Here is a 24,892-nt window from a genome sequence, read left to right as displayed (position 1 = left end):
ACAGGGCTCCTATAACTTTAACAGTCATATAGAAAAGCGAATTTCAGCAGGTGTCATTTGTATGCATGCAGCACCTGGTGGAATTCCCTCTTCATGATAACAGTTAAAGCTGCAGGAACCCTGTCCTCTTTTGTATCTGGTCACTCAAGTATAGCTTCTGCAGATTTAACTGTTGTGACAAAGAGGGAATTTCACCAGTGCTGCATGCATAAAAATGACAACCGCTGAAATTCCCTTTTCTATACAACTATTAAAGATACAGGAGCCCTGTCCTCCTTTTCATATGGTCACCCTAAGTGACACATCTACACCAAGCAGGATATAACACTATGAAAGCAGTATGAAAGCGGTAGATGGCATGTGTCACAGGCCCCAACAGTTGTCAGTGCACTTCAATACTGCTATAAAGCAGCAGTGTGGCTCCTGACCCCAGGTCTATGTCTTATCTTATACATATTTTCAATGATTTACTCTCCCCCTGGAGATCTCTGCAATAACCTATGTTGTAGTGATACATAGTGGTTTGAATCAACCCTAAAATTCCACTGACAATCATGAGGAATACACTCATCATTGCCTTTTTAATAAGGTGTTTTATGATGCTTTACATTAACTTAAAGTTATTGTGAAGGTAACAGATAGTACTCTGGGTAATATTCATTCCCTCTTCCTTGGAGTAATATTATTTATGATAAAGATATGAAATATATCTGAGATAAATCCATTTCATAGAAGCCAACGGACTTTAGCTGTAATTAAAAACAAGGTGAACATCTCACTTTGGGAAGACACCAATTCTTCAGTCTAGTAATTGCAGTGTACTGAGAGCTCTCTGATGTGTGCCTTGTCAGCAAGATGTAGCTCAGAAGTATCCCATGGCCAAAGCCATTTTAAATATATCAACAGAAAAGTGGAAATATGTACAGGTTTGATAAGGAGCTCCTACATAGTTGACTTCTCACTTTCATTTTTCTTGTTACTGACATCCCAGTGGAGCCATATTCCATTTCTTTCTTAGAAGCAAAAATATCCATGTGTCCCTTTGTGTACGAAATGAGAACACTTTTAAGTAAATTGTAGGGTATTAGTTCAGTTCTATTCAAGCTGTGGGGTACTGCATGAGCAAATGGTCAAAGGCCCCCATCCTAAGAGACCTATTCCATGCTTCTGTGATAAGTAGTGGGTGTTCTGGCTACTCACAAAGGTGCCAATTGCAGGTTTTGCTCTTAAATACATGTTCCTTGTTCTTAAATATATTAAAGTACAATGTACTGTACTTGAAAAAAAGATGCATTTTATGCTAATATTGAGATGTGAGTCAATATAACTCTAATACAGTGTTCCTTCATTATAAACAATAAAAGTGACTATTGTCGACCAAACTTAATACTGGCACAAATTAATTTAGAAATATCTATCCAGGAAGTTTAAGGTAGTATGAATCACTGGACAAGGCAGAGAGAGAGAATCTGATTATATTCCCACTCCCATTTCCAGTTTGGTATATTTCCTTAGGCAAGCCGCTTAGTTTCTTCTTGAATCATTTATCTGTTCTGAAAAAAACAAGAAAAATAATTCTATCTGAGCTAAGTACCAATATTACTGTTTATTGTGACAGTCTCCCTTGATGATGGGGAAATTTAATGCTTGGCGATTTGCTGCCTCTTCCCCCCTCCCCATTATTTGCTGAGTGTTTGCCATTGAGTAAAAAATCGAACACTACACCACACATTTGACCCTTTTGGTTTATGGCTAGCCTACTTAAATCCCATTGCAGTTAATGGCTATGATCCAAAGCTACGTTTCAGACCATGGAAGGGGTTTGCATTAGACATGCAGAATGCCTGATGTTTTTCTTTGAACGATTGAGCACATCCTTCCATGATATATCTCAAGCTGCTTTGAAATGCCCCTCTCTTTTTTTGTCATAAAATTTATTTTATTTTGAAATATGGTTAACAAAATATAAAGCTTTCTTGGTCTTACAAAACTAATATCACTTTTCTTTTCTTTTTTTAAGATCCTGTGATTTAAGCATCCTGAGTACAAAGGACTACAAACTATTACTTCCCCTGCCTTTAGTCCACTAAATTGAAGAAAGGCAAGATATAGACAGAAATAAAGGATTGTACATACAGTATAGTATACAGACCATGTTTGAAAATTATGCCCTGATCTTTGAAGCTTCTATATTTGTTCTAACAATATATGTTAAACATTTTGCACATTAGGGAATAAGCACATATGGGATGGTATTTGAAACTGAATTGCAGTTGCTGTACCCACGACCACACATTCTTCTGAAATCCTGAATAGAACCTATGTAGAAAAAGTGGACGTGAATACCCACTCATATCTTTGCTGAATGTCTGTAAAGGACCTCAGGTCAGTCAAAGTACAGTGCAGAATCCTTCAGATTCTACCTGACTAACAATAGCCTAAGGTAATGAAGATTTCTTTTTGTATCACTAAAGAAAACAACATGACTGAATCTGCAAGAAGCACATATGTTAAGTGAAACCATGCCATTCTTATATTAACCTCTCAAATGTTTAGGTTATTAATAGTTTTTATGCAGAGGTTAGGGATGACAAAACAGTTTGTCTCCTCAATCTCTTTTGCAAAGTTTATACACTGTTATTTTAACGGTGCAGATTGTCTTGTTTGATGAAGATATGCCACTCAAATTACAATATCTCAAATCAAAAGTAGCACACACACACACACACACACACACACACACACACTAAATGGAGGGTGTTTACTTATATCCTGCCTCCTTGGTGAGTGCCAGTGCCCGGTGTAACAATTTTTGTTCAAATAAGGAATTTAACTGAAATCAGCAGAACTGCTAGTAAGTGCAGAACAATGAATGTTCAGGTTCTCTTTGACACAGTTCAGATGCAACAGGAAACCATTATTTTTGGCTAAGAGAATGAGCTGGCTCTCCCCTCTAGACTGTACCACAGTTCCCTGTGACATCCAAACTCAAGGAACTGTGATTAGTTAAAACAATCCATGATCAAACTGTGGCTTCAGATGGGCAACTGTAGTTTTTTTTAAAAAAAATAAAAAATAATGGCTCCTTCTCATTGGTGCAATAGAGAAGGAGAATGGAAAGGGAGCATGTGAATCCAAGGCCTAACATGACATTCTATTACCATAGTGGGAAATCATGCTTTCCTATTACCTCTGTGCTGAACCAATTCCATTTAGAAATTGATTTCTGACTGACACAAATCACAGTTATATTTACTTTCTAAAGAAACAATTCAAGTTCTCTTGGTTAATATGTGTCTCTATATTGTAAATGTAATCAATACATAATGGTTGCAAATGCTGATTTTCAGCCTCCAGATATTTTTTTACCATAAAAAGACAGAAAAGATTTAAAAATACCAAATGAAAATATCCTAAAGCAGCAGTTGGGAACATATAAATACACTGTAATCATCTATGTTTCATGACATTCTAGGTATTTATAATTCTTTCATAGATGGCGTTCTGCACATCTTGTGAAACTTCTTTTCTTGAGTTTTATTAGAAACTTAATTTCTTTTTAGGACTGTATGCTAGAGAAGACAATATGCTATGCAACTTTTGTAAGCACAGGCTTTCATTAATAACAGAACTGAAGAGATCTATCTTCTCCTTGGGAATAAAGTAAATGGTAAACATTTTGGAAGTGCTTGAATTTTTCTTAGGTAGTGGCATGACACAAATATGGTAGCAAACATAATGAATACAAATCATATTATTAAGAGTTGCATGGGAACGAGTGCATAGAGCTGATCGTGAACACTTGCTTCGAATCTTAATTTTAGTTTAATGAGGTACTAAAACCTTGCTAACAAAAACAAACAAACAAGAAAAGTAGAAGAATAAGAATACAAAAAAAATCAATTTTGGATCAATACTGTCACAAATGTCTTTTATTAAAGCCGTCTGTCCTCAGAACAGGATTAGCTGACTTGTTACTTTTATCAGTATTTGGTTGAGAGCTTCCAACCAAACAACACCAAGAAATATGAACATAGTTTCAAATACAATTTGTACAACAAATATAGTATTAGGATAGTTTGCAAAAGCAATATGATTCTTCATTCACTTATAAAAACATAGGACTTTGCAAACTTTCTTTTTATGTTCAACTTATAACAGACAAGAAAATGTTAATTGAGAGACAGCTCACAATAAAAACTCTCTGGGACTTATTGAGATTATTACAATATAGAACAGAAAATAGTTTTCAAAAACCAATGATCATGTTTCCAGCATTAAATTCAGTTACTAAAGAAAACAGTAGAATTAGTTTCAAGAACCATCACATAGCTATATTGTTTCAAGTCACACACAAAATCTCAATGATTAGTTAATATCTTTTAAGATGGAAATAAACATAATAAGTGCCAATTACAATGGTGGACCTACATTTTATAATATTAAAAACTCATAACCATGTATTTTGAACTATTTTAATTTATTGGGGTTTTTTTTTAACAGGAAGGTTACTAATAATGTTTATGAACTGAACGTAGAAAACTTTCAAAGTCATATGTTCAGATAAGTGAATGTGAAATCACATGTTTTCCCCCAAATGATTATGCTAATGAAATGTTTGTTTATGGAATGGTGATTTATACATTTTATAATCAAACACACAAATATTATATTATGAAAGAAATGAAAATAATGTGGGGAAAATCAAGTATATTTTCACATTTGAAATGTGAACATTAAAAAAGTCAAAGTGTTTAAAAAGAACCATTAAAAAATTAAAAAATGTGTAACACCCATATACTAACCCCTTCGGGTAATATTTGTCTTTATTCAGATATAGAATTTGTTTTTTGCCATTACGTAACACTGTGGTACTTAAAATAAGAAAGGATAGATGTAATGGAGTAGGTACTACTGGTTATTTACCATGTTGTAGAAAAGAACATTTTTAACATTAGTAATATTATCTTAAATAGACTACTTTTGGCTACAGAATTACTTTAAAATAACAAATTACTGCTCTTTGACCAGTTACATTAGCTCAGTCAGACTTTAACTGCACAGCCTTAACAAGTGAAGGGTATCGTATTGATCAAAATAATAGTCCAATTATATTGTTTAATTAGATGTTATAGGCTTCAATCCTACACACACACATATTAGTGAGTCAGCCCCACTGAGTTATGATTTACTTTCAAATAAACATGCATAGGATTGCACAGGTAAGCAAGGTATTTCATGACAGGGAACATCTGTATATTTCTATTACAAAAATGTTGGTCTGGCAGCCAATAATGAATATGAACAACCTAAACAATATTTGCACATGCTTGTAGCTAAATCTTTCTCAGAAATGCTGCATGCTTTGCTTGTTGGGGAAATCATTTTATACTTACGTTCTTTACAATACAGGTATATTTTAAAATTTAGAGGAATGGATATTACACCCTCATCTAGCCCACCTTCCCACACGACTCAAACATTAGACTGACTTGTCATGGGGCAAAGTGAAGTCTATTTTTGCCTTAGTTATTGTTTTTCTTATTATTTATACTGCTGACAAAATCTAGTCATTTTGGAACTTTAATATATGACATCTTAGAACTTGTTCTTGCCTTTTAATCTTAATTTAACAACCTCAGACTTAACTCTGCTAATTAGACAGTACCTGCTTAAACCACAGATTGAGAAAATACGACACTTTGACATGAATGACTAAAGAACTGCTTGCTGAGGTGAAACTTTTTCATTCAATCGGACAACGTAACAGCAAAGGAACATGACACACAGACTGTGGGCTAGCAATGTAGCGATGTAGTCATATACACATATAAAGGAAATAGCTTTCTGAGTCTAAGCTAAAAGAAATGGCAATTCTTTATCTTTTATCCCCCCACCCCCAAAAAATCATTTCCCAATCACCTAGCAACATCTGTTGCTGCTGCTTTCAATTCTGAACAGGCAGTCAAAGATGTAACTGAGCCAACTGAGAAAACTGGAAGTGTAAAGCAAGCGGCAGAGCAAGATGCAGGTGCATTTTAATTTTTTTTGCTAACAAGAAACAACAAAATTGCCCCTACCTTTCTTCTGAGAGTACGACGGTGACTGCACTTGAGAAAAAGTAGGTTTTTCTTCGGTGAAATATTCAGGTTGGCTGTACTGATGCAGGGCCATGTCCATATCAGAGTACTCGCTTTTAAAAACGTTTCCAGGGTAACTACAGGTATAAGGCTGATTCACCGCCCAGGCCTGTTCCATATATATGTTATTATTGTGCAGGACCTGAGCATCGCAACTGCTGTAACTCTGACTATCTTCAATATAAGTGCAATAATCACCGGACTGCAAGTAGCAGTTGCTGCTGGCAGCCGGGTGAGCTTCATATATTTCTTGCATACAATAGTTCATTTTGTTATCCTAGCTCAGCCTATATTTTACATATGCACATACACAACTCACTCACATGCATATACACGCCAGTCTGCATACGCATGGAAAAGGGAAGAAGAGAATGAATATACAACACCAAGAAACTCAACCGCAAAATTGTATGTTTAACTTTAGAGTGGCACCTGATGTGCTAATGCCCTATTTATATTCGGGATGGACTGAGAGCTCTCCTGCCAGCCAAACATATTGGAAAGCAGATTTATGACAGTCAAAGGTCTTAATCTGTGACTGTATGTTAATTCTTAGGGAAGATGGCGGGTAGTATTGGCCATCAGACAAAGAAGAAACGCCCAGACAACCCTACAGTTGCACTGTTTGGGGGGGGGGGGGGCAGGGGGAGATAATTATTTTATAAAGCCATTTCCATCCCCTTTCAGTATGATTAGAAAATGATTACAAAAGCAAGGATACAGCTATGCCACTGGCATTGTCAAGTTAAGTGTGAAGCATCACAAAGAACGCTTAGGAAATCCTAGAGACGATATGCTCAAAATCCAAAAATCAATAATCCTGCTTTTTCAGCATTAACTCCTAGAAAATCCAATAGTGCTGCCTTGATGACTCGAGCAGTAAGTCTAGTTTTACAAAAATTTAGCGTCTAAATCTGTCATCCGCTTTATTGATTTTGATTGACAGAATGATCTACATGAACCTTTCGTGCCTTACACACACATAGGCCGAACTCCCCGCTGCTCACTAATTTAACACATTTGCGAGAAAGCAGCTTTTTCAAACTTCATTGACTTTGGTAGACAATTTTTATTGAATCCAACAGGTGGGAAATTTCAAAACACGCCATCTTAATCAGCAAACAGAATACTGCTTAAACGTTAACGCTTAATTGGTTTGCCAGTAACATTTCATTAAATTGCTTTCTTCTGAGTGTTCAATAATGAAGTACTGGCTGTTTTTACATCTGTTTCATTCGCACATGTATGCAATGAACATTTCAAAATCATTTTGCAAGGAAGTCAATAATTAGAAGAAGCCTCCTCAAGTTTAAAAATAAGCATGTTTCATATTAGTTTCAAGTCACACACATCTTCTTATACCCACTATTTAAAATATATGTCTAAAGCTTGCAATCCTATACACATTTATCAGGGAGTAAGCCCACTGAATGCAAAGGGACTTACTTCTGAGTAGAAGTGAATAGGATTTCACTGTAATTTTAGATAATACCACTACTGGCCAACTGGAACAATGCCAAATTTCTTTGTTGCTGTTGTTGTTGTTTCATTGGCGTTAAACAATTCTTAGTCATTTTGAAATTTACTCCATAAAAAGGGATTAACGTCTCAAAAGGAGTATTTTTGAAACACAAAAGCAGGACTGCATATTAATCAGCAACTATCAGTGCAATCTTCTGCATGTCTACTCAGAAGAAAGTCCCATTGAGTTCAATGGATGTGTATATGTAGGACTGCACTACAACTTTCCAAACGCTCTGCAGCCTTTAGAAAATAATTTTTCATACCTCCTCCTTGTTTTTCCTGACAACTGGCATAATTTGTTAAAGACTACATTGCTAGCTCATGAGAAGGACATAACCATAAGCAGTCAAATGAAAACCAGGCATTGTTTTCACTCTATGATTACAGCTGATTTTTATTTTTTTGTTTTTGTATGAATACCCAAACCAAACAAGGGCAATTCTTCAGTAGCATTTTATTGAAAACTGCCAATAGACTTCATACGGAGTAATGAACATGTTATGGTGAATGTTATGGTGAATGTCAGAAACAGGAGATGGTTAACTTAATTTTTATAGGGGGTTTCCCTGCCATTTGTCACCAATGACCAGAATGCAGCTACTTTCTGTTGATATTAAGGCTTTTCGGATTTTCATTTCTGACTGCAGTTCTAAATCAGAGGTAGGTTGAATAAAAAATGGAATTTAATGACTAAATTGAGTCCAATTGATTTCAGTGGGTTGATTCTAAGTAAGACTAAGTCTGGATCCAATGTTGTGTTTTTACGTTTTTTAATGTAAATTAGATTTTTTAAATTTTTAGATTAGAGTTTTTAATTTTCATTTTTTAAAAAGTGCTGTTGTTGTTTTTAAAAAACCTGGCTTACAATGAAATCTGAATTTAATATGGGAATGTTAAATTTTACACATATTTCTTAATACTAAATCAGTGACCTTCTATCAAACATACTATCCAACAAAGCTTGTGGCTTTTTGGATTGTCCCAAGAAAAGAATTTATTCAATATTCAATGGTGGCAATCTCCAATTTCTGACCATGATGTTTCCAGACAACATTTTTATCATGCAATTGTGCTGTTTATTCAAGGAATTTTACAAGATGTCCAGATTATGTTATCTTCCACTTCTAACCCTCTAATGTTTTCCCACCAGTTCTTCTACCTTTTTACTTTCTACAAAAAAAACCCTTTTATATCAAAGAAAGGTACAATAACTGCACCATGTTTTTTGACTGGTACCTTTAAGAGGCATCCTTCTAGAAGCAACCCAACAGCTGTTTATGAAATCTCTAGTACAATTATGATAAGGTTTGACTAACTTTGGCATTGAGCTCTGCCCACATAAATATGACCTGCTCAATCTTCACCGGCCAATTGAAAAAACAGAAATTATTTTATAACCAATTATTTTTTCTGCTTGTCTCATGGCTTTCTTCTGTTTTAATTTTTTTTTCTTTTTTTAAAAAACCTTGACACATAATTAATCAGGATGCTTCTCTTTCTATTTCCTACGTTTGGTCCCTTGCTAAGTTTCCCCCCTCCCCCCAATTAGGCATAAGCAAGGTCTGTTTTGTCTTAACGTTTGTACTAACTTTCACCTAACATTTGAACAATGTAGCCAGGCTGTCAAGTTCACAATTAAGCCAAGGGTTTTCTTGAGAGCACTTATTTCAAAATATTGCTGTTCTGCACAAAAGAATGAAACAAGTCATCCTTTGCCTCCCACAGGTAAAGTACATTCGTTTAGATGTATGCCTCCATCAATATCACTTGGAGTTTTTCCATTTATTTCAAAGGGAACTGGACTGTATGTATGTTACCCATAATTAATGCCATGAAATTTTAAGGTCTGAAAACTGGAAAATGTCCACAAACCACATTTTTCTATTTTCTGTTACGAAAAGAGAACACTAGATACACAGTAGTCCTATTTCAGGTGTTCCCTCATAGTGCATTCTCATGTAGACTCCCCATGAAATTTAGAACTCAGATCTTCCAGGATGCACAGACATTTGGAAAGATGTGGGGCTGGCAAGAGATGATGTGATAGATGAAGTGGGAGGCCACAATTCCCTATTACATCACTGGAAGCACATAAGGGGAAGAACACACACACACACACACACTTCTCCATCACTGCAACACATTTTATTGCACATCAAAGAATAGTCCTCCCTGTGTATGTAGGGCTAGGGTTTGTGCTCTTTGAAATCTCACTTTTATCACCAGGGTGTGATTGTTTTCAATAGGAAAGTTAAGCATGCATCTGGAAGGTGCACACATAACTGTATAACTTAAATCATAGGGACCCAACCATGCTTAACTTCAGTGGAACTGCCCCCAGAATTTTCTAATCATTAGTGGCCAGAAAATTATGACTCTATAGTACTTACTGGAAGATAGGGGAAATGGTGTTACAGCAAGAAATCTAGTACTTTTAAACATTTTCACAGAAAACTGTGATTTGCTTCCCTTGGGTACCTTAGTGCCAAATAAGGAGTAGTGAATGTAATTAATCTTTTAGTATCTAGAGAAGACCCCCAAAATGGTGCACCCTATCTATATTGCCTTGCTAGGTATATCACATGATCTAACATGGTACATATCAAATGCAGAGATAAATAAAATAAATAAATAAATAAATAAATAAAAGAGATAGCATCAAGTGCCAAGGTGTACCCTTTCCTGAGAACAAATTTTATTATTTTACATCTACTTCATTGGAATTAATATAAGTTTATGTTCATGGGAAAGAGCCAGAGCAAATGGCCACATTTGCTTTGAACTGTACACAAAAAAATGAACCTTATTTCTTTATTTTTAATTTATTTTATTACATTTATATACCACCCCATAGCCGAAGTTTTCTGGGCGGTTTAGGAAAGTTAAAAACAATGAACATCTGTGAATTTCAGTAGTGCTTGGGAGTGCCTGAAAGTCACCTACCAGTTTTGTTTTGAAATAAAATACCTTTGTGTTGAAATAAAATAAAATTTGCTGAGAAATAAGATATAAAATAATCAGAACAGGGAGCTGAAATGATTTTTTGTTTTTATTCATTTTATTTAAGCATTTATACCCTACAATTCAACAAGCTCTCAGGCTAGTTTGCATAATTCAAATATAATAAATGGTGAAATATATAAAATGCAGAACACATAACAATTCCCTCTGTGTGTGTGTGTATCAACAAAACATGTTTCAACAAAACAATTTTTCTCCAAATTGTTCAAGTGAGATATTTGTAGTAATTAAATAATATTTCTTAAATGTACTGTTCTCATAGACTGCATACTGTGTTAATTTTATATTGGTTCTAAAAAGAACAATTGATTTAGTTCTTAGTTATGCTACAACAATTGGTGTAAATACACAGCTTCTTGAAGGGAAATCAATAGTCACAATATGGAGTAGAATCTGTTGATGTATATCTCTAAATCGATTTATGTTCTCTGGTGCTCTAATTTTTATAGAGATGCTTCAAAAAATCTTTTAAACTATTATATTAGTAGTACTTTTGTTAGGACAACTTTTTATGTTTTATTTTAAAGGTTTACTTCAGAAATGAGAAAAGCTTTGTTCAGAATGGGGAGGGGAGATGGAGATATTTGAAAGGGAAACAAACTTATTTAAAATATTTATTTAAAAGAAGAGCTGAAGACATTTTTCCACTTGAAATACGTGAATATTTTAGCAGTGAATATGAAATTCAGTACTCTGGGCAGTTGCCTTAGAAACATACCAGACTGTGCTATCACTCTGTTAAAATTAACATCACTTTCAAAGGACCAATTCCCTGAGCAAATACTCCGAAATGTGACCCTGCAAGTAAAGATTTTAAAAGCATTTGAGGCTGTGATCCTATAGCCCATCAGATGACCTCCAGTGGACCATAGGAATTTTCAGAAGAGCTGCCTGAAAGGGCCTCCACTGGTGGGTTGGGTAGGAAACTCTGCTGCACTTGTGGAATACTCCACTGGCATAGATGTACCATCAGCAGAGTTTTCGCAGCAGTAGGGGGCTAAAAGGAGTGTGTCAGGGCAAATTGGAGAGGGCCTTGGATCTGTCACTTTCAAAGCTCTCTCATTCCCCCAATATGCTCCCAGAAAACTCACGATTATGTTTCTCAGAAGGACATGAAACTGCAATATTCAAGTTATTCCAGACAATAGCTCTGCTGTAACATTAAACCAAGGATGCCTGCTATGACCTCTGCATGAACCTCAAGCTCACTTGCTCCCCCACCCTTCTCTTTTGCATGTAGGAGAAGGCAATTGGAAGCTTCCACTCAGAAAACAGCAGTTTCCCATTACATCCAAACTCTGGAAACTGTGATTCATTCTAACTGATTCATTCAAATAAACCAGGACCTGAAACCATGGTTTGATCCTAGTTTGTTTTAATTACACACAATTAGAATATACAGTAGCATCCAGTGTTTGGACATAACTGGGAACTGTGATTTATTCAAAAATTGGAAGTGGAAGTTTTCAATTGCTACTTCCAGCACGCCAAGGAGAAAGAGAAGAGAGCCATGAGCACATGAATCGAGGGTTGTGTAGGCTCTTTCTCATAACAATAGACCATGTTTTGGTCTACGTTGGAACTGAACCAGTAGGCAGCATCAATGCATATGTCAAGAAACTAGGCAAACTTATGGAACCTAAATGTATCCATGAGTACTGATTACATATTAGAATACTTCAACTTGAAGAATTACACCAAATTCACTGAAATTAATATTTATGTGCAATATAATGGTACCAGCTCCAGGGCTGGCCCAAGTCATTTTGCTTCCCGAGACAAAGAACAAGATGGTGGACTCTCCCATTCCATGTAGAAAAGCCAGATGGATTGTTTCTTCCACAATGACATTGGAACAGCACCCTCCACTGCACCTGGAAGCAGCAGGTTACCTCAGGAGCCACGGGTTAGGCTGCTTGGCACTCAGCACTCTCCTCCAACACTTTGCTGCCACCTCCCAGCATCTGCTGTCGGAGGTGACCGCCTCACTCTGCCTAATGGTAGGGCCCTCCTAGTCATATTGTACATTGAACATTGTTTTGTTTATGTTATTTCGATGATTATGCTCCTTGCTCTGCACCATATTTAAAGCTCAGCCAGAATAATAATTCAACAATGTCAATAATTTCATTTGAAAAATTAAAGTGCATCTTTAATTTAAATCGTTCAGATTTACTTTTATGTTCTCTTTAAATATCAGCAGCATCACAACACCATGTGTTCATGCTGACCAAATCTTGCTTTATTCTGCATTATCCTTTAACAGTGCAACAACAGCACCATGTACATTGATGGTGCTATATAAATAAATAATAATAATAATAACAACCACAAAAATGAACGTGTGCAAGCTTTTTGCCCATTGCAAGATAAAAATGTGATTCAGTGAGGCAAATGAACCAACCTGCCCGGTCACTGAGGTCATCCGAGGGCCTGCTCCTGGTGGTTCCACATAGATCCATCCTCCGATTGGAATCCACCAGGGGAAGAGCCTTCAGCATGGTGCCGCCCCTCCTGTGGAATTCCCTGCCTCTGGAGGTCAGGCAGGCGCCAACCTTGTACTCCTTTCGGCGCCTCCTGAAAACATCTTTATTCCAAGAAGCCTTTCTCTAACATGCAGCCTTGGATTACTGTTATTGCTTCTTTTAAATTTTGTTTTAACTGTTTTTATTTTCATTTTACATTGTACACCGCTCTGAAATTTTTCAATGGGGAGCGGTATATAAATATTCTATATAATAAATAAATAAATGGCCTATACATTCTAGTGTGAAGCTCCTAGTGCTGGTGAAATGGTATAACAAATAGTTTTGTACTTGTGCCAGAAACAAACTCCAGTGATCGTACTCTCTCCTACACTGTTAAGGAGCAGAGGAAGGGAGAGATTGGGAGGAAGCCACCTTTGACTGGCATGTGTGGTTTTTTTTAGTTGAGTTGAGTTGAGTTAGTTTATTACATTCTTAGTGCCCAGATATCATAAAAGCCAGCCATAATTGGGCAAGTGAAGAGTTTTGTCTGCTTCTTGGGCTCACAACTGAGGCAGGATCTACACTACTGCCTATAACGGTTTATGATGGTTAGGCCCAGGACACATTACATATACAGTTTTCATACCATTTTAAAAGTGTTATATCCTGCTTGGTGTAGATCAGCCCTGAGTTTCAGCTGCAAGAATAGTTCCTAATTGAACTTAATTGAACCTCTATAGCTTAAATCTTTTAGGGGGCAGGCTACTTGCTTTGTATACTCACCATGAACATTTTCAGGAACTGCATATAGACTGCATATGAGCCTACAGACATGAGAACCGGCTGCACATACCCAGTTTAAGTGCAACTGTCGATCAGCTATTTTCCATCTCTTCATTTCTGCTAAGTATAACCAGCACTTTAGCTGTACCAGTACTCAAAGGGAGTATTTCTTGCATATTTGTGATCTACCTTTCCTGTTTCTTAGTAACAGATTGCATCAGCTGAAAGCCACTTCATATACTCTTGATTTATTCCATAGTGTTTTTAAAGCATGCAGAAGTTAATATATAGAGGGTTACACAAGTAATTTTTGGACCATACACATCCATCCACTTCTATCAGCTTCCTAATACCGTGAGGGGTATAGGAAGGTTACCTCCATGGCTGTTTAAACTTTGCATTAAACTTGCATTTCCTGACTTTATTATGTTGAATGTCATAACATATAGCATTTGAATCAGCCTTGAATGTTACACATCTTAAACCTACACTTATTAGTAGTAAGCACACCTCTAAAGAGAAGCAAACACCAGAGACATAATTTAAATAGTCCCATATAAGATGCAATATTCATCTGATTTTGTAGTTTGCCACAGTATATTAATTAGTTCAGTTTATTCAGATACATACTAATAATTAATAGAGTACAAGAAAAATAAGAACTGGGAAGAGTAGGTGAGTGACTTCAGAGTATTTGAACCCTGTCAACAATCCATGAGTAAGACTGTCAATAATCCCATTCATTTACTTCCAAGCAAATAAATGCCAATATCTTAGTATTCGATTATAATTTGTGGTTAAAAAAACAAAACCTATGTATTCCCATGAAATCCAGAGCATATATAAGGCTGCCCTTTTACTAAAAGTCTCTATCAAAGCTTATTTATGCTTAGGATTGCCAGTCTCTTAGCGTGGCTTCAGGAAATGTAGCTTCTCCCACCGATGTCATGGAATTAGCTGCTTCAACTACAGTTTTCTCCTTGGCTTTTAGAGTCTTTGACAAATAAAAAAAAGATAGAGGGGACCTCTAATAGCTTTTATATTGTATTTTATATTATGGTTTTATACTGTTGTTTTATACTTTGAATGTTTTAATTTTTGTGAACCGCCAGAGAGCTCCGGCTATTGGGCAGTATAGAAATGTAATTAATAATAAATAAATAAATAAAGCTCAATGTGATCCTAAGGCAAAAACCACCAATCACTTTAGACCAACAAAGATAAATGACAGTAATACACGCCACATATGGAAATTGTATTTTTAAGATATTTGATTTGCCAAATAAATAACAGGTTATGTTATTTTTCACAAATCCTACATTTCTCAGAGTGACACTCACTTTTTTTTGTTAACAACCTACATCAAGTACAAGCTAGTTGACTGTCATGAAACAGACATGAATGCACGTTTTTACCAAAGTACACTGTCTGCTGAAAATCTCACCTGTGAGTTAGTTTGTTTTAATGCAATTTTCAAAAGCTGGCTCCAATCAGTTTGTTAATAAATGGAATGACAACCCCATGCCTAAGGCCACCAAATTCATTAGGCCCACGTATGTCAGCCCACATGTTAAACAGATATTAGCTAATTAGACTGCTTATCACTTGTCAACTCTTTTATTCAGCCCCTTTGAGGTATTTTTTTCCTTACATTTAGTAATGAAACAGAATAGATAGTTGTAACCTACATAACAGACGCCTCAGTAGAACAGTCTGGAATCTTCAGACAGTTCTTAGTAAGATGTTAAAGCGATCAACACCTGACATCTGTTAGCAAGGAGGCATTCTGAGGTAAAGGGCTACCAAATCTGAAGAAATCAGGTACTTAGACCAGTTTAACTTTTTCATGAGGTGATAGCCTTCGTGACATTATAATCTTTCTTCCTGATGTGACGCAAGGATTTAAGTAGAAGAAAACAACTTCTGGCCCCTCCTTTCACAGGAGGATACTCAGACCTTTTTTTTTTTTAGGCATGAACACTAACAGATTATAGATTCTAATAAAATTAAAACAGGAATATAAATACAACACAATTTCTGTTGCCAAACAGATAAAATAATTACACCTTTCAAGACGGATTTCAGCTGGGCAAACAGAACAGGACACTTAATCTTGCCAGTTCAATTATTATTAATATTCAGTACATTAAAGTCCAGAAAATAAATGAATCAATTTGACAGTAAATCTGAGAGGAAAAATAATGGATTAAATTGGATACTGATGCTGCTGCCAAATGAGATGATGCATTTAGTATTTATACTTAGGTGCTTTAAAGTGTTTGTCAGCATAGCGTTTTGTTTCTTAATGAAAGAAACATCCTGAGATACATACAGCTGAACATGTAGCTACTCTAAACAATAAAACAAATGGCAACATAAAACAAAACAAATGACTGCTAAAAGAATGTGGACAATGGCTAAAGTTACTATTAATATCATACAATTTTCTATTTATGGCCTGAGTAAATGACATAAATACTGAATTATACAAGTCTGCTGCACTTTGCTTAATCATTCTAATTACCTTTACATTTTGTCCCTTGCATTTGGTATTCCTTGGCATCTGAAATGCCTTGAATGGTCATATCTGTGTGGCCTGGCAGGAGCACTGAACTAGTCCATGCTGCTGAAGCATGCAGAAATGGTGGGTTCTGATGTCCAATACTCAGCATATTGTTATTTTCACAGTACCTTTTCTTAAACAAATGTTTCTCTTTTATATCTATGATATTCCATGAATATTTTCTGCCAGGAAAGTGCATCAGCCCATCCCAGGATGGAAGGCCATGTTCTGGAGACTTGACAAACACTGGTTGACAAGCTGTTGGCATTGCCAAGATCTTGCTTAGCTGTGGAGTTCTGGAAAGTAAGTGTTTCCCCATTTCTCTCGATCGGGCAGAATTCACATGCATCGCCACCTGAGTGCACCGGTATGAGGTAGAGGTTTTCAGCCATGCACTTTCAGCCACCATGGTCAGCTTCTATGCAGTGCGGTTGGATACATCAGTTTCCTTTCTATTAAATCCAGCAAAGGCAGTTAGGATCAACGAGCACAAGTAGAGCCACTAGATGCAACTTTCACCAGCGCCGCATCAAGAACATGGGGCCCTGTGCAAGTTGCCATCAATTTATTGCCTTGCTCATATGATCATTTGAGGTCTTGTGGGTCGAAGCTGGTCATGAACAATTTTCAGATACTTAAAACACAAAACATCAAGGATTCAGCCTTGTTTGACTTTGCTCTTATTGTAGGCTGACCTGAGGGACACTCTGTTACCTAAGGCTAACATTCTTATGTGGGCACGCTTAGCAGTTCCGGTCCTGCTACTATTGCTCTCTCTGCTCAGCTTTGTGGCCACAGGATAGAATCTCGTGCCACTCCTACCTTGGGAGTTTTAACCCTGCTGGCCTTAAGCACGTAGCAGCAGGCAGTGGCGATGTAATGCTTATCACAGAGTTTTTATATGTCAAAGTGCATTCACTTACCTATAAATGGGGAGGGGGATGGAAGTATTGGAACAATTCAACAGCATTTATGAAGCTATTTCAAGTTTACATAAAATATATTCTGTAGGTAATTATATGTATCTAACCTTCAGTGTAGATATGAGTAATAGTTTCCTTAAGGAACATCTCAGGCAACTGGCAGTCATGAAAATCTGATGCAATTGGTTTTATTAGTCATGATTAATGTTCTTGTATAATGCCATTGAAATACCACGATGATTTGCATGGAACTAAAATGAATCAACTATGCACACCGTTTGAACAAATGGCAGACTGATCACACTTTAGTGAAATTTGAATGTTTTCCATCCTATATATGCAATCTGTTATGGTAATGTTTTAACTCTAAAACACAGGTGTTCCAGATCTGATTGTGTCATTCTCGGATATTATCCCTATCTTGTTTTGGGTTATTGGAGGATTGTCTAGCCCCTCAAACCAGCCACGATGCCAAGTTTGCTTGACATGGCAAACCACAACAAGCAGGGGCGCATACAAACACCATGCAGAAAGGATGCCTAATCAGGCTTCAGGCACTGTTTTGGAACGGGAACTACCTTGGTCCCTCTACGGGAAGACCTTTGTCAGGAGAGGGAGACGGGGGGGCAGGGAATGCAACCATGTTTATTCTCTTGGGCCTTTTAGCAGCTTTCAATACCGTTGGCACAGTATCCTTCTGGACAGATTGTCTGGGCTGGGAGTTGGAGGCACTGCACTGCAGTGGTTCCAGTCTTACTAGAATGCCCAATTCAAAGTCCTGGTATTAATATTCAAAGCCTTAAACAGCTTGGGGCCAGGTTACCTGAAGGATCGTCTCCTCCCATATGTACCTGCCTGGATTCTAAGACAGTTGTTCTCTGGGAGCCCCTGACAAAGGAATTGAGGTGGGTGGCTACCATTAAGAGGGCCTTTTCTGCTGTAGCACCCTGGTTATGGAATCAGCTTCTCAGGCACCTACATTGTGCTCTTTCCGGCACGAGGTGTAGGGTGTTGTTTCCCCCCCAGGTATTTTAGTCTTTTAGCTCTCTTGTTTTAAACCTGTTACTGTATTTTAAATCTCTGTGTTGCTGTTAGGTTTTATTCTGGTTTTTACTTTTATTTTATACCATAGTTTTAAACTTTAATTCCCCTCCCCCCAATGTATCTTATGCTGTACTTTATGGTTTTAATGGTTGTGAACCCAGAGAGCTTTGGCTATTGGGCATTATAGAAATGTAATAAATAAATTTTAAAAATAAAATAAACATGACAGAGCCCACAGCCAAATTAAGCCATGGTGGACTGTCATGTCGTGTGAGCGCACCTTTAAAACAACACCTATGTTTGGGATCTACTCACCTGCAGCTTTTATCCTACATTCTCTTATTCTATCTGTATTCTTTAATCCTATCTGTTGTTCACCACTCGGAAATCTTTGGATGTGGAGCGGTATATAAATATTGTAAATAAAATAGATAAATCTGAAAATATATGCCTTTAGCAAACCAAACATAGGCATGCTGTCAGGCTGTGGTACATTTACAAATGGAAAAAGAGCAAAACATGCTTATTCACTACACTTAAAGATAAGTATTTAACCTAAGATTCATATACAATGTGTTTTCAACGTCTCTCAATATATTTCCAACCTTTGAATAGAAGATAGAAAGCTTTATTTTCAAAAGATTTATTTCTGCCTTAGTCTTCAAAGGTTTCAAGAGCTTTTAGTCTTGACTCCTGCTATATTGTTGTATTGTAATTCTTAGAACAGGGACTCTATAAGGAATAACCAAGACATGCTTTGAAATTTACAAAATGTCATCCTTTGCTAATACAAATATACTCTGGATTTGTTTTTAAAATATATGAACAGTTTTATTGGGTGGTTTATTTGCACTAAGCAAAAGTTATTCATGTTACAATGTGACAAAACGTTTAATTTCCACAGCAACCACAGTTTATATATACACAGTATGTTTGTTGATATCTGTATAGATATATTCACAGTTCAGTAGTTAAGCAGTTAATGAACACATTCCAAATTAAATAAAATTGTATTTTTTTATTAGAAATAACACGTATTAACGGGTCTGGGTCTACAAACAACACCCACCCGCCCGCCCCAGAAACCAGCAGATAATGAATCTTTGCACCAGCACACCCCCATCCACAAGAACGAATACATGGATTTCCTGCATGAATATACTTATTTGCATGTTTAGAACTAGTCGACCACACCCACATATACTCAAATAAATGGAGAAACCCTTGCAGGCAGTGGAACCCAGTGGGTATAAACCTTGCGCACAGATGGATGGATCTCAACAGGGCTCATAATAGCCCTCTTTCCCCACCACCCTGCCCTCTGCTCTCCTCCTCAGTTTGAACACATAAACACATTCAGGCAGCCCTTTCACACACACCACTCAATTAATGGTTCACAGATTTCATATTTTCCTTAATAACGCATAATACTCGTGCCCATTGAGTGGAAAAGGGGAGAACGTGGGATTGGTTGAGCCTATGTGGATTCCTCTGTGTACAGGTACAGTGCCAAGAATGTCTGTGCACAGGTCAGTAAACAGGTGCAGTGTGCATCTGAGCCTGTGCTCACATGGGAATACTGAACAGCAACACTTTTTATGTAATACTGTTAACTTATTTAATGCTATCGCTGGCACTGATTCTTTAGAAGAGGATGGGGTACAAATTCAAATTAAGACAGCATTATTGAGAGTATAAGTACTTACACACACACACACACACACACACACAGAGAGAGAGAGAGAGAGAGAGAGAGAGAGAGAGAGAGAGAGAGAGAGAGAGAGAGAGAGAGAAATGGAGGCACTGGTTGGCTGGTTTCCTTAGATTTGGCAATATACAATCCCAATATCTTTAGTGTGTTCCATTTGTCATATCAGAGATCTGAGATTAATTTAGTATCTGTGTGTAGCAAAGAATGAAGACAGCTATTTTGAAAAAGGTCTTCATTACAACAACGGAAAGGAAATGATGTTTGGAGAAAGAAGTTATGATAGGTTAACCACATACACACACAAAAGGAAATTAGTCCCATTTTCAGGACGACAGGGCCTCAACCCTAACACTTAAGAGCTCTCTAATTTCGTTGAGGTTAATAGGTCATTTGTGCCTATGAGTAGCTTCAGGAGGAGGATGCCATGTGGGAAGTTGTCAGATGCAACTGAAGCCCCTTCTGCAAAGATGAAGCAAGGAGTTGCAGGGTTAACAAGGCAGTAGATGCCTCAGTTAGCTGAAATGCCTCCTGGGTGAGTTATTACTACCACTGAATTTCAGCCCTCTCTGCTTGTTTTGCCAGTTCCATGAAAGGAAACACTTACTGATTGCTAGGCAACAAGTACTTTCTGCCCCCAGCACAAACTATTTGAGAAAAAACAGCATATTAGAGAGGTCCTAACTTTCCATTCTCACCCCAAGACGTCAGGAAGTACTAATTTAACCATTGTTGATAGGATCAAATGCATCTCTCCATTCCTAGGCTTTCAGCTGTTTGGGAAGACAGAACAAAAGTACCAATAGGAATACGTTTCTGCTGCTGGTTGCATATTAGCCTCATGAGGCTTCCAGATGAGGCTTTCATCCTGCAATCACCCTGACTCAAACATGGAATTGTACAGCGGGGGGCAAACATGCAGTGTTGGAAAGTGGTGAGGTTCTCTGAATTCATCTCTGAAACTTGGTTCACCTCATTTGCATTCCCAAACATGAGCATTTTCCCACCCACCCCAATTGAGGAAAATGCACATTTTTAAAAGTGTGCACCCAGAATGCTCACTTTCCTTCATAGGCTAAAGCATGAAAATGCTGGTTTATGAGGAAAGTGCACGCTTGCACATATGGGCACTTTTGAACGCAAACAAAAATTTCCTGAGAATTGCACTCCTGCTCATGTTCGGGTTTGAAGTTGTGAGCAGGATGTGTCCACATGATTTGCAAACAGGAATGAAATTCTCATACATCCTTAGTCCATTGTAACCTTCTATTTGTAACCCTCCTGTGTTTTCCCATGACTATTTCTGTCTTTTTTTCTTGTGAGGAAAAGAAGTCTGTTAAGGAGGAAAAGGTGGAACAGTTACAAAGCCTTTTGGTTATTGGTTACAGGAGCCCTCTCTGGAAGCACTGTCAGGTATTTTTCATCTTTTAGTTGAACAGAAGAAGTCTGAAGCAAATGCAGCCATTTGCAATTAATAAAGTTGAATCTGGGAGGGAAGTAGAAACTAATGCACACAATGCACACAGCAATCTAGAAGGTCCAGTGGTAACAACGTCATTCTTTTATATCAGGACAAACCGCCGCACTAAAAGGTGCTTCCAGATGGAGGGATCCTAGCACTACCAGTCAAAAGGCATTGTGCAGCTGTTCCCTCTTTACCTTCTGAATGGATTTTCTGTGGACAGGAAAATGTCAGGAAAATGGTGGGAAGATGATGGAGGGTTACAAACAGAAGATGGTGATGATGGCTGGTCCCCTTGTCAAATTCAATAAATGAGACAGGGAAATTGCACAATAAAAGCCTCATTTGGAAGCCCGCTTGTTACACTTTTCTTTTAAACTCAGACCAATACCTTAAAAATTATTTGATTCAAGGTTGTCTAACCATGTTTCTTACACTAGCCTCTTGCAACAAGCATAGGTAGGGAACTATAAGAATATAGCATACAAGACATTATTGCCCTTGCAATATACAATATTTAGCTATAAGTAATTATACTTGTCATGCTAATGTTAGTGATTACTATTCGGCTCATACCCAATATTCAGCCAGTTCCAGGCAATCACCCAATAAATTGTGCATAATTGACAAATGACATATTCATGATACTGTTCTGATCAACAAAACATTCATACTGAAATACCTTAAGCCAGTAAGTTCTTTAACAGTGAATAGACAATATACAAGCCCTTTATAAAAGCTAACATCAAAATATGCTGCTGCTTCATAAATATATGTATTGAACATTAAGATCACCAAAATATAATAGCAGCTTAACAGAAAAGTCTTTACAGCTGTAAAATGGACGGAACCAAAACTAGATCACTGACACAGAGATCAGGAATGGCAGCATGCACACACGCTCATAGCATCTGAACAGTAAATAAGAGGAACTAGTAACAGAAAAAAAAAAAGAGCAATGCAGTTTTTGGCTTTATAGGCACTTCCTTTTTTCCTTGACATCATTCCATTGACCAAGCATGATAATCCTATAACATGTCACTGTTTCAATGTGTCACAGAATTAAAACATAGCTTAAAAATGAAGGGACGGTCCAAAACATGCAGGTTGTTTGCCTCTTTTTCAAAGGAAACTCATATAATCACACGTCAAGAGTTCTCTCTGCAGTTTTTTTTAAAATCTTCTTTTGACAGCTAAATAAGAGCTACAAAGTTCTTGCTTGCATCTGATGGATTCGAATTCTGTAGATACACAAAACAGATGTCTTCTCCATAGCAATTACCTTCTTAGAAAATGAGGTAAATGACTATTTTACACAGATTTGGTCCTCTGACACACCAGCTTGGTTATGAACTAGCAGAAAGCGATAAGGTGTTTCCTTGTTGTTTTATAAAGCACTAAAATATGCAAGCATCTGAGGGCAGGAAAGTGGGATGGCCTCAGAGAGACAGAGATCAACCAAGGCAAATGTAATCAGGCTTATGGCTATCGGTACATTTAGGTCAGTCAAGTAAGCTAAATGTCCATGGGCCAAAACCAGTACCTTACAAGAAAGAGAGGAAAATAAAAACGCACAATGGAAGAAGAGTAGGCTTGAGGGAAACTGTTTAAAACAATGACTGGAGCAAGGAAAGATGATACTGACCAATTTTCCCACCAAGTACAGAATAGACTCTCCTCACCCCACTTTACATGTGGACTGGCAATTAATACCAAAGCCCTGAAATTGGCTTGACCAGTCAAAAAAATGGCCAGTTGGCAACCCAACTAACCACTTCCTTCATTCCCCTCAGCTGGCAGACAGGAACATCGTTATAAGTGAACCTTTTTCTCAAGGATTCCACCATTTCCTCCTTTCTGAGGTATTTCATGCAGAGAGACTTGGGGTTTCTCTACGTGAGACTTTTATCATGTACTCATGGTTGACAATTTATGGAAGTTTGCAGGTCCTTTACATTATGCTATTAACCTCCTGGGCCTCTCCTGTGGTTTATAACCTTTATCCTAGCATTTTTAAGTTGAAGGAAAATGAGGTGATAAATTTAAATCACACTCCAATGGCTGGTGAATTTCCGGAATCCCACTATATCACAGTGCCATCTACTGGCTCTATAATGAAACATATAGAAGGTGCAGGGAAACAAAATCCCTGGAAAACAGCGCATGTCATCAAGTGTAATGGACCCAATCTTAATCCCCCAAAGGATCTGGAAGCAGAAACCCTGGTAGAGCTGGGGGATAAAATCCTACAGTAGAAAATCCCCTGCTCTCTTGCCTGATGACATGCAATCTGACATTCTCTCTCCTTGCTCCTCCTTCATGATGATTTTAAAGATATACACATTAACCCCATAATTTCTTGTGTGGTTGCTCTGATCCATACAAAGAACTACGATATATGCAAGGACTTCCCCACTCATTCAGTGGAGGATCAAGATCATATGGACATCATCTCTTTTAAAATGAGAAGGAAAACTAACTGAGGGACAAACTACATTTGATGTTTAATATGTGGCCAATATCAATTTCTTCACGGGTGTGGGGTAAAGCGGTAGGGGAGTATTCTTATCAGAATTGTTGTGCTTGGGGAGATTTATCCTTCTCTTCTTCAGCCAAAACCTCCCCAACCTCCCCATCCCCTGCATGGCTAGGAACGTTAGGGGGGGATCTAATTAGCACCACAAGAAGATATTTTTCTAATGTCCCTAGCCATTTTGTGGCAGGGTTAGAGTCTTGGCAGGGTAACTGTGATTAGGAACAGTCCCTAAATGCTGTGATCTTAATAATTATGCCTCCTCCCGGTGCACTTTTAATTGATTGAAGAAAAAGTGGAAACATAGCTGCAGGCTACATTTTAAACTATGCCTAGCTTGTCCCTGACTGGCACTCTGAATCAGTGGCAATGTACACAGTACAAAGCACTGAAGCTTTGTGATGCATATATAGACCTTCGGACAACCAGGAACTACTCCATTATTTTTAATATGAAGGAAGAATCCTGTGCATAGAATTTCATAGAATTTGAGGAATATTGGAGATGATGAGCCAGATGTAGGCCACATAAAGCTCTATGTGACCTCAAAGCCTCTGCATGTATAGAAGCACCTCCACATTCAAAAGAGAGAGAGAGAGAGAGCACTTATGAGTAGATTTGTGTACCTGACATGCTGCTGGACATCAACAAAAAGAAGTCATTCTCATTCCTCTTTTTCACCAGTGTAACCTGTCAAGGATTTAAAAAAAAGGCAAAATCAAT

At 37.4% G+C, this 24,892-nt stretch overlaps 1 protein-coding gene across 3 annotated transcripts in view; it reads right to left on the bottom strand.

Annotated features, from left to right (window-relative positions):
- The window catches only part of THRB (thyroid hormone receptor beta), a 196,889-nt gene that overhangs the window by 23,529 nt on the left and 148,468 nt on the right, over window positions 1-24,892 (bottom strand). For 2 of the 3 annotated variants that reach the window (XM_063128252.1, XM_063128259.1), the window contains exon 4: window positions 24,796-24,859. In XM_063128252.1, coding sequence (XP_062984322.1) covers window positions 24,796-24,814 — 19 coding nt within the window. In that variant the 5' untranslated portion in view covers window positions 24,815-24,859. Of the gene's footprint in view, window positions 1-16,460; window positions 16,909-24,795; window positions 24,860-24,892 lie in introns of those variants that run through there. The other variant, XM_063128244.1, reaches the window with a different exon arrangement.

Source organism: Elgaria multicarinata, chromosome 1 (genome assembly GCF_023053635.1).
Source record: "Elgaria multicarinata webbii isolate HBS135686 ecotype San Diego chromosome 1, rElgMul1.1.pri, whole genome shotgun sequence".
In the NCBI taxonomy this organism is placed as follows: Eukaryota; Metazoa; Chordata; class Lepidosauria; order Squamata; family Anguidae; genus Elgaria; species Elgaria multicarinata.
The sequence above is the reverse complement of the archived record's forward strand: the minus strand, read 5'-3'. Positions and strand labels throughout refer to the sequence as shown.